The sequence below is a fragment of the Pistacia vera genome, unplaced genomic scaffold, assembly GCF_008641045.1.
Source record: "Pistacia vera cultivar Batoury unplaced genomic scaffold, PisVer_v2 Contig1192, whole genome shotgun sequence".
Lineage (NCBI taxonomy): Eukaryota > Viridiplantae > Streptophyta > Magnoliopsida > Sapindales > Anacardiaceae > Pistacia > Pistacia vera.
The window spans coordinates 118,636-132,804 of record NW_022195240.1 but is presented as its reverse complement, the minus strand read 5'-3'; the positions used below and the strand labels follow the sequence as shown (position 1 = coordinate 132,804).

The 14,169-nt window shown below is 35.7% G+C and overlaps 1 protein-coding gene across 1 annotated transcript; it reads right to left on the bottom strand.

Moving 5' to 3' along the window:
* Positions 1–518: 518 nt before the first annotated feature.
* Positions 519–2,633, bottom strand: LOC116111733 (uncharacterized 24.3 kDa protein-like). Its single transcript, XM_031397883.1, has 3 exons — positions 2,532–2,633; positions 1,561–1,779; positions 519–860 (listed from the first exon to the last, which is right to left on the bottom strand). The coding sequence occupies exons 1-3, from the start codon at positions 2,631–2,633 to the stop codon at positions 519–521; spliced, it is 663 nt and encodes a 220-aa protein (XP_031253743.1).
* Between the last annotated feature and the right edge of the window lie 11,536 nt (positions 2,634–14,169).

Sequence of the window (14,169 nt, the reverse complement as noted above, 5' to 3'; positions counted from 1 at the left end):
TAAAGTGTTCATCCAATAACTAGTGTTACACTACTAAATCATAAGTGGACAAAATAACTTACAGGTAGTAGCTGCACTTTCTTGTTGCTGTGGCTTATGCTTCTCCTACTCAAACGCCTGTTGCTAAGAAAAGCGATGCGGAACGATTTACAGTTACATGCTCATCAGGATGGTGAGCAATCCCACTTTCGACTACTAGGACTTGCCCTCTCCTCCAGACATTTAGCATTCTTGTTCAGCATTTATTCAGCATTCAAGCCCCACCATAGATTTAGCATTCTTGTTCAGCATTTGTTCAACTTATACGTGTGTGTATGTGTATATATGTGGATATGATTCTTCTATTTCCAAATCAGATTTCTCTTTTTCTGCTTCTTAAAATCTATTATGTTTAGTATTTACTTTAATATCATCTTATTCTTATGCTTTAAACAATTAATATAAACAAGTTAATTTACACTATATATTATTTAGCTTCTTAACAAGTAAACTTAAAGACAATGACTTGATGAAAAAATTCAAGACAAAATTGTCATCAATAGTATCAAGGTGTTGTACAGGGAATGTATAACAATGGAAGAACGTAAGTTGCCAGACCAACAATAAGAGCATCCTAACACACACCCAATGATAAATAATTGTAGAAAATTGTGGACTGAAAAGTGAGCTGCACTGAAGATGGCTGAGCTTATGACAACTGCCTTTTGCCAGTTTAGTGTGGCGGCAAGAGACGTCAATAAAAACCCTCTATAAACAGCTTCTTCAGTTAAGGGAGCGATGATGCAATTAACAAGGACACTCGCAGTTTTCGATATGTTGCTGCTTAGAAGTATCTCCTTCATTATGGAATTGCTGGCAGCCTATAAACACCACATTGTGAAAAAATCAGATGGAGAAGTCCAGATATTTGAAAACATCTTGTGAAGCCAATCAACATATCTAATTTGAGTCATATGCACCAAAAAGTTGTTACAGTGCTGCAGGACTAAAGTAAAGCATTGGTGCACATAATTACAGTTATAGAACAGAAAATGAAGCTTCCTAGCACACTGGATGACTATGCTTTACTTCTCCAATTCTTCCCATGGATTTAGTAGAGCTACTAAAACTATCTTTTATTAAATTGAGGAACTTTCCCCACATACATATTAGAGCTGAACTTGTTCAAACTGCCATGGTAAAAATAATGACTGGGCCAAGATTTCTATGCAAAAAATAAGCAAATCCCTCAATTTCCTTTGAACACCCAAAAACATCCAAATAAATGGTTTTATTAAAAATCCCTGAACTTCTTATCTTTGATCGCTAATTGCGACAGACTTCAATAATATCTAAAGTCCATACTGAAAGATATTACTCAGTTTAGACCCCTACTATTAAACCTCATAGTCAACAGACAGTATTTACAAACTCTAAATTGAATTAGAGAACCATAAGTTAGTAGTTCTCGCTGCATAACACAGTCACAGGAAAGCTTCATCCCGCATTCCAGTTAGTGCATCAGCTCTTATTAAAAAAATATTGAAGGGAGCATAGGGAAAAAAGGTTCTTTATACAAACCTTTGCCCCAAATAATCTGTCAGCAATGAGCAACGTAGAGAAAACCAACAAAATAAGAAACCCAAGACCCAGTGCAGATGCCAGCAACCAGTTCCTCTCTTCTGATAACTTTTTAGCTTTGAACAAAGTTAAAAGGTCATGCTGCGGCTTAATGGTCCTGCTTAGTAGAAACAGAGCTCCACTGAGTTCTAAGATCTGGAAAACAAGCAAGGAAAGTGCCTGCACTGAAGATAAGGTCAAAGATCAATGTGCAGGTCCATGAATAGGATTGTCTATGCATATCAACATCTATAAGAGAAATGATGTTCAACTCTACTGCATTGAGGGTAAACATTAGGACTTCTAGCACAAGTTCACCACAACAGTTGGGTTAGTAGAAATCAAACAATCAATATATCCCCTTTTTTTTTTTTTTTTATAAAGAAGTAAATATTAAGATCATTAGGAGAAAATTCTCCGAAATCCATTTTTTCAGAAATGACATCCAACTAATGAATGTTAGTTCATTTATGCAGTCAGACTCAGGACATCAAAATTATAGAGAAGGAAAAAAATAATTAAAAAAACAGTCTCAGACTTGGTTTTGAGATCAAAATAATAGAGAAGGACAGAGATAATAATAAAAACAGAGAATATTATGGGCTGATACAAAAGACCACAAAGTATCAAATGATCCCACTAGCGAGATTGCAAGATTAAGACTCCACCTTGAAAAAGAGCCAAGTCTATGAAAACAATATCAACTGTTTCAAAGCAAGCTCATCTTAAATTCAGCATTTGAAGACTCTCAGTCTTAGCCTGACATCACAGTGAAAAAAAGCAATTGCATAATGGAATCTGGTTAAAAGACAGCAACCATCTTCTAAATGAGTGAAAGCTTCAGTAACATTATATCATCTTCCTATATTACAGTAAATATATGTCACCATAGATAGCAGAATAAGCAAAATGAGTCAAAGAATTACACCCACTTGAGTCTGTGGCTCAAGAACAGGTTGATTCAATGCATACGCAGCAACAGACATGCCTCCATAACCCAAAGGAATATGTAAATTAAACATATACATAGCCATAGTGCTCCATGAACTCTCACTCTCCCATGGGATATCTGATGCCAACACAGAAAAACCCTGTTCACCCATATCACAGTCAGTTGCACTTGCAAAAATTTATAAAAAACACCAACACACTGAAGAGAGAAATTAAACCACTAAATGGCTAACAAAAAATTCGGCACCATATCCTGCCCACCAACACTAAACTCTAAAGTAACCTATGTCTACAACTTAGAAAAAAATCTATTGAAAGTGAATAAAACAAATTAAACCCACCAACCATTTGATATTATCTCCAAAACTAAAGTATTGTACTTTAAATTTTTAAGTCTTAAAATATTTTAACTAGGGCAAGCTTTAGAAACGCAAAAATGATCGAAACTAATCAAACCCACCAACCAAGCATTTAACAAATAGATTACCGTTACACACTCGATACCCCCAAACTTGTAACATCTAGAACTTGGGTCAATATCATATACTAAAACCCTAACTATTGCTTTCCAAAAGACAATAAAACAATGTAAATATGGCTGTAGAAGTGAATATACCTTAATGGGTTGTTCTTTAATTTCATTTTTGATGCAACAGCACTTGAGAGAAGCTTTGGAGCTTAATTTGAAGTTGAATATGGAATAAGAGAGAGCAGTGTTTGGAGAAAATAAAAGTGGCGATAGTGATTTGTCAAAATCTCTGCAAAATTTGGCTGAGGGAGGATGTAATGGACAACCAAAGGTTGGCAAACGCAAGACAATCATTTTTCTTTAACCTCTCTCCCCTCTGTTTTCAGTTCGTTAGCTCAACTCTTAAAAGATACTTAAATATTAACGTACGCTTATCTAAAATCGAATTGTAACAAAATATTAATCTAAAAAAAAAAAAAAAAACCACCATTGAATAAAATGAAATGAACACAAGTACTAAGTACAAAGATATACCCACAATAAGATGGAGCCTAAACCTAATTACAAATTTGTGTTGTCTACATAGTTCGTGCTTTGATGGATTGGGCCTTTAGAATTAATTACCTATTTCAATTATCCATTCTGTAAACCAGTTGGTTTTTCACCACACTTTAAGACCGTAAGCAAGAAGTAGAACCTCAATTCAATGCAAGGTTTATTAATTTAATTTGAGTAAACGACATATTCCCACCCAAGGTTTGACAAAATCCCAAGTTGGTACCCCTGGTTACATTTATTACAGATTCTCACCCTTACAGTGACAGAAAAGTGTTTGATGTAACGATAAAGGGGTAAATTGGTCATTTTGCATGGACGATGCACGTTAGCAGATTGCCGCCTCTATCAGTCCTCCGACGTACCTTAGCAGATGGCGTCTTCGACGCTTTTTGCCCTTTTTTGGGCAATTCTTCCACCCAAAATCACCCTTGTCAACACCATTTGAACTCTCATCCTCTCCTTTACAAAACCTTACCCTTCACAACCCCTCATCACTCGCCGATCACTGGCCACGGCAGCAGCGAAATGCGACCAGTTTTAGCCAATTTTTGGCCGTTTTGACAGGCGACAACCCCAACCACCACCACCATTTGACTCCTCGCTTCCTCCCTTTAACCTTCCCAGCCATGACAACTCATTGTTTGCCGTCCACCACTTCACCAAAAAATGGTTGGTGAACACGAACTCTCGGCCCACGAACAGCGACTAAACGGTTGTTAGGGACATAAGGGTTTTATAGAGTTGGAGACGCTGATTGTAGAGTGGTGGTGTCCAATTGGATTTTCACCGTCGGAATTCGGTGAAGAACAGAGAAACCCTAAGCCTAACGGTGCCGACGATTGGAGGGGCCAATGAGTTGGGAACCAAAGGGTTTTTGGACGAAAAACTACGGGGAAGGTGATGGAGGTGACCAAGGGGTTCAACGTTGTTAGAAACAACCCAGATCAGGCAAAAATTGAGAGGGTGTGCAATGACCGAGGGTGTTATTGAGATAATTTGAAAATAAAACGGTAAGTTTTATAATTCTACTAATTTAGGGGTTAAAACATAATTTATTAATTTAGGGTTAAGGGCATTATGGTAATTGCACCCTCTATACCCTAAAAATTGCTAATGGTGTTATTTTAAGGGTGGGAATCTGGAATAAATATAACTTGGGGTACCAACTTGGAATTTTGTCAAACCTTGGGTGGGAATATGTCATTTACTCATTTAATTTTAATGTCATACTGTGTAGTAAGCCAACAGCAACGGGTGGATTTTGTACCTTTTGGCTAGCCATATATATTCGCATAATTAACCTCTCCATGTAATCTGTAGCAAAAGTATTGCTTAAATCCAAGCTGGAAATAATTCAAGAGAGACCCTAGACTCACTTTGCCTTGTGAAAAAGGGGCATTTTATTAAAAGGCCATATGAAGTTAAAATTTAATTAAAAGGCTATATAGTTTGTAAGTGTTAAGTAAATAGCCTTGTTTTTTATCAAGGTTAATTAAACATGATTAGGGGTTAATTAGGATTAATGAAGTATTGTGTAATCTTTTAAAAATTATAATATGTCCCCAAAGAGCCGAAATTCTTGCAAACAAACCCAAACACCTTCTTCTTCTTCCTCCCGCCACATTAACACATTCCTCCCCTGGTTGTTGTTTCTTGTAAGCTTCATCTACATCTTTTTCTTTTTGTACATCTTTTTCTTCCTCCGTCCTATACATCTTCTTCTTCCCGCCATTAACACTATCTTCTTCCTCCCCCATTAACATCTTCTCTGCCGCAGATCCTCCTCCTCCTCCTCCTGTTCTTGACATTTCGTCCAGGTATGTGTATCTCCCTTTTCCATTTTATATTTCGATTTACAAAGATTTAATGATGGATTGGGTTTGGGTTATGATTTTGATTTAGTTGTTTAGGTTGTTGGGTTGTGTTTGATGTAATGGAAGTTGAAAGGAGTGAAATTTGTTGAATATTTTCTTGCATTGTGGGTAGCTAGGGGTGGTAGCACCGATTGTAGGTGGAGATGACTGAAAATATGTTCTGGATCTGATGGATCGCTTAAGCGATCTGGTATGTCTAGTATAATGCAGCTGTTCGTAGATCGCTTAAGTGATTAGGTATATGGCAGAAGATTGTTTAAGCGATCTGTTATAAGTCTAGTGTATAGCAGCAGATCGCTTAAGCGATCAGGTAAATGGTATAAAATCTCTTAAGCGATCAGGCTTATTTATATCGGATCGCTTATTATATCGCTTAAGCGATCCAGTATATCGCTTAAGCGATCCAGTGAACGATATACCAGATTACTTAAGCGATACACTAGATCACTTAAGCAATATACTAGATTGCTCAAGTGACTCTGCAGATGCTTTTTAAAATCTTTCAACCCTTAATACATTAGTTAATAATATTTTTTTCCTTGCATTATAGGTACTTGGCTATTATTAGACATGGGACAAGTTGTTTTGAGTGTTGAATATTTTGGTGAGTGGGTGGAGAAAGAAAGTTGTTGGAAGTGGATTGAGAAGAGCAAAGAAGTTATACCAATTGTTGTGAGCACAGAGGTTAGTTTTGATGAGTTGATTGATGAAATAATTAGAAGAGGTGATTTGAGTTTCTCATGTAGTGATATAGTTGTGAAGTATGTTTTAAACAGAGTTCCTGAACATTATAAGGTACCTCCTGCTATATTAAAGTCGGATGAAGGTGTGAAGTTATATATGATTGATGCGGCCAATAATAGTTCGAGGCCGATTTTAAGGGTTTCTTTTGTAGATAAACCGTTGGAAGTTGGTTCAAAGGAAGGGAATAACGAGGACGTTGGTAGAGATTTGGTTGGTTTTAATTTGAACTACGAGGGCATTGATTTGTTAGTTGAAAAATCAAGAGTAGGCGGTGATTTGGGTGGTGAGGAAGACATTGTAGAAGAGATTGGTCATGTGTGGCAGAATGAAAATGTTGAGGAGGAGGACCCCATACATGTTCCTGCAGATGTAGAGATTCCTTTAAATACAGATTATGCAAAAGGTGTAGTTTGTGAAGAAGAGAGCACTATGGTCCTTTATGCAGGTTCAGAGGGGGCAATTGCAGGTAATAGTGAATCAGCTCATGTTTTTATGGATGGATCGGAGTTATGCATAGGGTATTTATTTGACAACAAAGAGAAAGTGGTGAGGAAGTTAAAACTTGTTGTCGTGAGAGGTAATTTTGAGTTCATCACCAAAAAGTCTAATTCATCGGTTGTGATAGTTGAATGTCGTGACCGAAAGTGCAAGTGGCGGGTTTATTGTAGAAGGTTGGCGGAGTCAAAAAATTTATTCTTAGCACATATACCCATGAGCACACGTGTGATTTGGGACATATTTCAGGTGAGCATCGACAAGTCTCCACTGATGTTATTGGACAATTGGTCAAAAGTCAATTCATTGAAGGGAAAAATCCATCTCCTAAAGACATTCAGAGACTTGTGCGCACAGAGTTGGGATGTGCTGTTAGTTATTGGAAATGCTGGAAAGGGAGACAACATGCGTAAGATTTTATGAGGGGCACGCTAGAGCACAAGTACGCAATATTAGAAGCGTACCGTTATGTGCTTGAGTTGACAAACCAAGGTAGCAAGACGGTTTTGAAGTGGGACAATAATATGATGTTTAAATATTTTTTTGTTGCTTGCGATTCTGCTATAAGGGATTTTGTAAACATGAGAAAGGTGTTGGCTGTTGATGGTTGCTTTTTGACTGGAAAGTATGGAGGTATATTGTTGGTGGCCACTGCACAGGACATCAAGCATCACACATATCCTAGTGCATGGTGCGTGGTTGACTATAAGAATGACAAGCCGTGGACTTGGTTTTTTCAGCTATTACGTACGATAGTGCTTAACAGTGACGAGTTGTGCATAATATCCGATAGGCACAATTCTATAAAGATGGGAATTGCGACTATTTACCCTCAAGCACATCACAGATTCTGTATAAACATAAAACAAAAGTTTAAGTGTGCTGGCCTTCTTCAGACATACTACATGGCAGCAAAAGCTTATCGAGTTGATGAGTTCGAGGAGCACTTCCGGCAAATCTGAATCAAGGATAATAGAATTGCTAAGTATCTTGAGCGTGATGTTGGTTTTGAGCGATGGAGTAGAGCTTATTTTCTTGGAAGAAGGTTTGATGTCATGACCACGAACATAGCCGAGTCCATAAATTCGAAGTTGTTAATAGAAAGAGAGTTTCCAATAGTTGCCCTTTTTGATGCAATCCAGAGGATATTGTCACGGTGGTTCCATGAACGTCGTATGGAGTCAGATAATTTTACTACAACCCTTGTTCCGTCAGCTGAAAAATTATTGCAAAAACGTATGGAACTGTCAAATGCACTGTTTGCCTATCCTCTTAATGCTCAAGAGTTCACCGTGCGCGGCTATGGTCTGGATGCCCTAGTTAACCTTGTTAGTAAAATTTGTAGCTGTAAAGTGCTTGACATTCAACGTTTACCTTGTCCTCATGCACTAGCAACACTAAAACACCAACAGAAGCCAGATTTTGGTTCAAGAATTTACATGGAACTTTGCTCCCCTCTCTATATGACACATCACTGCATGCTGGCTTATTTAGAAATGATATATCTAGTTCCTCTAGAAGAGCAGTGGGTAGTGCGCCAGAGTTAGCTGACATTATCATCCATCCGCCATTCAAGAAGACAGAAAAAGGGAGAAAAAAAGTTAAACGTATTCCATCAGCCTCCGAGGTTCCCTAGAGGATGAATAAGTGCTCAATTTGCAAGCAACCTGGCCACAAGAGAAGCAGTTGCCAGAATCAATCACTTGTAGATCCAAAAAATTAGGTTCGATGAAGGATGAAATCGAGAGAGTTGCCAAGGCTAACCATTGAGGAGTTGTTGTTTTCAATTTTTATGTTTTAAATTTTATTGTTACCTTGAATAAATCATCATTTATATTTAGTATTCTTGTTACATAGTCTTGATGTGTTGATGCAATTAGGTTATCAAATTGAGGAGAAAGTATGGAATTAATATGTGTTGGTGATTTTAGTTTGCCAAAATTTAGGAGAAAAGTTGGAAAAAAAACATATTGCCCATGATTGCTTAAGCGACATATGAGCGACTAGATATATCGCTTAAGCGACAAAGGGTTTTTCATAAAGGATCGCTTAAGCGAGAAACTAAATTGCTTAAGTGATCGTGCATCTGGACAAAAGTTTATACTGTCATGGACTTGATTGCTTAAGCGATTTCTTATCACGTAAGCAACCAAGGGTAAAAGCGAAGAATCGCTTAAGTGATAACATAAATCGCTTAAGTGATTGTGCATCTGGACAGATACTGATTCTGTCTCGGACTTAATCGCTTAAGCGATCCATAATTGCGTAATCGATCAAGGGTAAAAGCGAAGAATCGCTTAAGTGATAGCGTAAATCACTTAAGCGATCATGCAGCTGGCAGATCTTGATTCTGCCTTGGACTTGATCGCTTAAGTGATCCATAATCGTGTAAGCGACCAATGGTAAAAGCGAAGAATCGTTTAAGCAATAGCGTAAATCGCTTAAGTGATCGTGCATCTGGGCAGTTCTTAATTCTGCCTTGGACTTTATCGCTTAAGCGATTATGTATCGCTTAAGCAACCAAGAGTAAAAGCGTAAATCGCTTAAGCGAGAATGTAAATTGCTTAAGCGATCTTGCATCTGGGCACGTATTAATTTTGCCTTGTACAAGATCACTTAAGCGACCAAGGGTAAAAGTGAAACATCGCTTAAGTGATCTTGATCCTCGCTTGTAAGTGATTGCTTAAGCGACTTTATGTGATCGCTTAAGTGACTAACTCTGAACATACTGGATCGCTTAAGAGAGACCTGGGATTGCTTAAGCGATTCACTGTACTTGGATGAACTTTATTCTGCCTTTGACAAGATCGCGAAAGTGATTTATTATCGCTTAAGCGACTGAGGCTAAATAGACAGGATCTCTTAAGCGAAAGAATATATCGCTTAAGCAACCAAGGCTAAATAGCCGGGATCATCGCTTAAGCGATACCTTATATCACTTAAGCGATAAAGGTAATTTACTTCAATATTTCTTTTCCAAGTTTATGGACCATGTTTAATATGGACGTAAAAGATCTAATTTAATTAAAATATAATCATGGTCATGGTCCACTGAAGAAATCATACACCATTGGTGTGCTGTCATAGACAACCAAAATTAAAATCTAAGAATACATGTAGTAGTGCGAGTAAGGATCGTTCCCACGGAGAGTGTCTAGCCTAGTTTTATGCTACGTGAACAAGGATGGGGGGGATTTGGGTCTAACGAAAACAATTTCAGGAAAAACAACTAAGGGACAATTTAAATTAAATTATCGAAATCAATCAAAAGAACAAACCTTGGTCTAAGTCAACATTCACCATCGGAATTTTACAACTGATCATCGATGCAAGTATATATCAATTCATACTTTGAATATTAACAGTTGGAACTATTTTCCTATCTCTCCTTAGTTGCAGTTAATTAGGAAACAAGCGATCTAATTAATCTTACTACTAAACAACACAAGACAAGCGCTAAAGGTTTAATCTAGTAGCAGCCTTAAGAACTAGAGAGATTGATGAAGCTGAACAACACAAACATAAGCAGTTGTATTTAATTTAGTCGAGCGTTCTTCTTAAGATTTAATAATTCCTGACACAGCAAATTCTTAAATCTTAGTTACTCACAAATTAGAGGGATCAAACAATTACGGATTTGATATCTAATTTAGCGATAGATTGCAACAAATAATAAACTAGTAGGCCTCCTAGTAATTAAATGAGACAATCATGAAAATAGGCATAAAAAGAACATCCAATACTCAAAGCATATATTGAACACTAAAAACAGATTAGATCTTACAGTTTTATTGATTCCGAGGCCTTCGTTTCCTTCGACCAAGTTATGAAAATTTAACTACTCATGGCCATCATGAAAACTCAAAGGAGAAGTTGAAGAAAAGGGGAAGGAGAGGCGTGTGTAGTCTATCCAGTCTGATCTTTCTCCCCCTCTTAAAAATAAACAATTCAAGTCTTTGAATTCTACTCAATCTCCTAAAGATATTCTAAGTTTTATCCTAAAATGACATTTATCCAAATCTGATTAACTAAAAATAAAATAAAGTCCTAATATAACTAGGAAAGTGGTGTTTCCAGCTGTAACTTTTGTGCACCAGATCTTCAAAACTTCCAATAATAAACCGCATATTTGAACTGCATGATAAGGCCAAATGTTCTAGAACGTCAGCAGTGCAGGTATGTCAAATTCAAGCCCGATTACAACCTTGATGCAGCAGTATCTCTCAAAAATCAAAACATGAAAGTTGTAGATATATTTCTTGGGGTTCCATGGCATTTTGAATCATCTCAATCGGAGCTCAGATGAGAGAGTTATGCCCAGATTATGAAGCAATGTTGAAACTGTCTGAAATCACCTAATTAGTTTCGTTTTGCATTTAACGCCTCCATTTGTATCCTAAATCAAAATAAAATAATAATGAGTACATTTAGGCACCAACTAAGTATAAAAGACTAGACATTAAGGGAAAAATATGACATTTTGCATTCTCATCAACCATATATGTTTAATATAGACGTAAATATTCTACACCATATATGTTTAATATAGATGTAAGAGAACTAATTTAATTTAATATAATTTAATTTAAAGAGAATCGATCAAGTGATATAAATAATCAAATCAATTGACACAAGACAGATCCTGGTCCACTGAACTAATCTTACATCATATATGTTTAATATAGACATAAACATTCTATACCATGTATGTTTAATATAGACGTAAAAGAACTAATTTAATTTAATATGATTTAATTCATAAAAAAGTCGATTAAGTGATATAAATAATCAAATCAATTGACACAAGAAAGATCTTAGTCCACTGAACTAATCGTACATCATATATGTTTAATACAGACGTAAACATTCTACACTATGTATGTTTCATATAGACGTAAAAGAACTAATTTAATTTAATATAATTTAATTTATAAAAAAATCGATTAAGTGATATAAATAATCAAATCAATTGACACAAGACAGATCCTTGTCCACTAAACTAATCGTACACCATATATGTTTAATATAGACGTAAACATTCTACACCATGTATGTTTAATATAGACGTAAAAGAACTAATTTAATTTATAAAAAAATCGATTAAGTGATATAAATAAACAAATCAATTGACACAAGATAGATTTTGGTCCACTGAACTAATCGTACATCATATATGTTTAATATAGACGTAAATATTCTACACCATGTATGTTTAATATAGACGTAAAAGAACTAATTTAATTTATAAAAAAGTTGATTAAGTGATATAAATAATCAAATCAATTGACATAAAATAGATCCTGGTCTACTGAACTAATCATACACCATATATGTTTAATATAGACGTAAATATTCTATACCATGTATGTTTAATATAGATGTAAAAGAACTAATTTAATTTAATTTATAAAAAAATTGATTAAGTGATATAAATAATCAAATCAATTGACACTAGACAGATCCTGGTCCACTGAACTAATTGTACACCATATATGTTTAATATAGACGTAAACATTCTACATCATGTATGTTTAATATAGACGTAAAAGAACTAATTTAATTTAATTTATAAAAAAATCGATTAAGCGATATAAATAAACAAATCAATTGACACAATACAGATTCTGGTTCACTGAACTAATCTTACACCATATATGTTTAATATAGACGTAAATATTCTACACCATATATGTTTAATATAGACGTAAACATTGTATACCATATATGTTTAATATAGACGTAAATATTCTACACCATATATGTTTAATATAGACGTAAAAGAACTAATTTAATTTTAAAAAAAAAATCGATCAAGTGATATAACTAATCAAATCAATATGGGACAACCTATTACAAAAAAAACATAAAAGGAATCGCTTAAGCGATCTTGTGTTGATAAGTTTTCATCGCTTAAGAGATATTGTGAAAGACAATAAAAATAATCTGAATACACTGGATTGCTTAAGAGATTTCATTTCTCGCTTAAGCGGTCCTCTGTATTAAGCCTTAGTCGCTTAAGCGATTTGGTACCGTCGCTTAAGTGATCAAGTACAAGCAAATCTTAAGATCACTTAAGCGATGCTTCACTTTTACCCTTGGTCACTTAAGCAATTTAGTCTGAGGCAGAATCAAGATCTGCCCAGATGCACGATCGCTTAAGCCATTTACGCTATCGCTTAAGCGATTCTTCGCTTTTACCTTGATCGCTTACGCAATTATGGATCGCTTAAGCGATTAAGTTTGAGGCAGAATCAATATCTGCCCAGTTGCACGATCACTTAAGCGATTTATGGTATCCCTTAAGCGATTCGTCGGTTTTACCCTTGGTCGCTTAAGCGATCGTAAGATCAAATTCGAGGCAGAATCAAGATCTACCCAGGTGCACAATTGCTTAAGCGATGTTAGGAAACGATCATACATGGCAGCAGAAAACAAAAAATAATTTACATCATAGATCGTTCCTTAGAACCAAGATCAGGGCACAAATTTATAGTTTATACATAATATTAGAATCTGCAGATTTTCAGTTTAGTGTTTAAGAAATCATACGCACGTTTGGAGGCTTCTCCAACTTGTCTCTGAACGTATTTTGCTACTGACCCAAGAGTAGGATCGAACCAATGTAGTCCACATGAAGATAACCCCAAGGAACTAAAGAGGGATTTGCTAGATCCTCTTTAGCCTTTAAGAACCAAGAAGAAATCAAACAAACTTTGATTTCAAGCAAAAAATGCCAACTGGCGTGAGAGAGAAGAAAGGGCTAGAGCTTTTAGTCTAAAATGATTAAATGAAAAGAATTCAATTAATTCACAAAGTGTTGCACTTATATAGTGCACACTTTGCCCTATTCCATTATGGAATAGCCTTGGGCCTAGTTAGTAAATTTGCGTTTTATACGCGAATTATATGCCCAACCGTATAATTCGCGTATAAAACACGAATTCCCGTATTCTATAAGCACAGCCGAATTATACGCGAATTATATGCCTTAGCCGTATAATTCGCGTATAATTCTCGTATAATTCGGCCGTATTTTAAAAAATAAATTTTTGTTATTTACTGAGCGAAAACGACGTCGTTTTAGGTGAAATTTGATCAAAACGACGTCGTTTTATGCTCAGTCTCTTTTTACCAAGCGCGACGTCAGTCTCTTTTTGGCGCCTTTTCTTCTCTTTTCTGCGCCCGCTTCCTTTCTCTTTCTTTCTTTTGGCGCCCTCTTCTTTCTTTTTCTCTTTTTTTTTGCCCTCTTTCTCTCTTCTTCTCTTTTTTGGCGTCTCTACCTCTCTTCCTCTTCAACTATTCTTTAACAAACACCACTCTTCGTCTTATCTTCTTCTTCTTAAACTTAAAAGACAAATAAAATTATTTGTTTTATTTAATAATTGGTCACTTCTATAATATTTGTAATAATAAACTAAAATATTATAATTAAAAAAGATATAAATCATACACCTATAAGGAAAAATAGAGAATAATTAA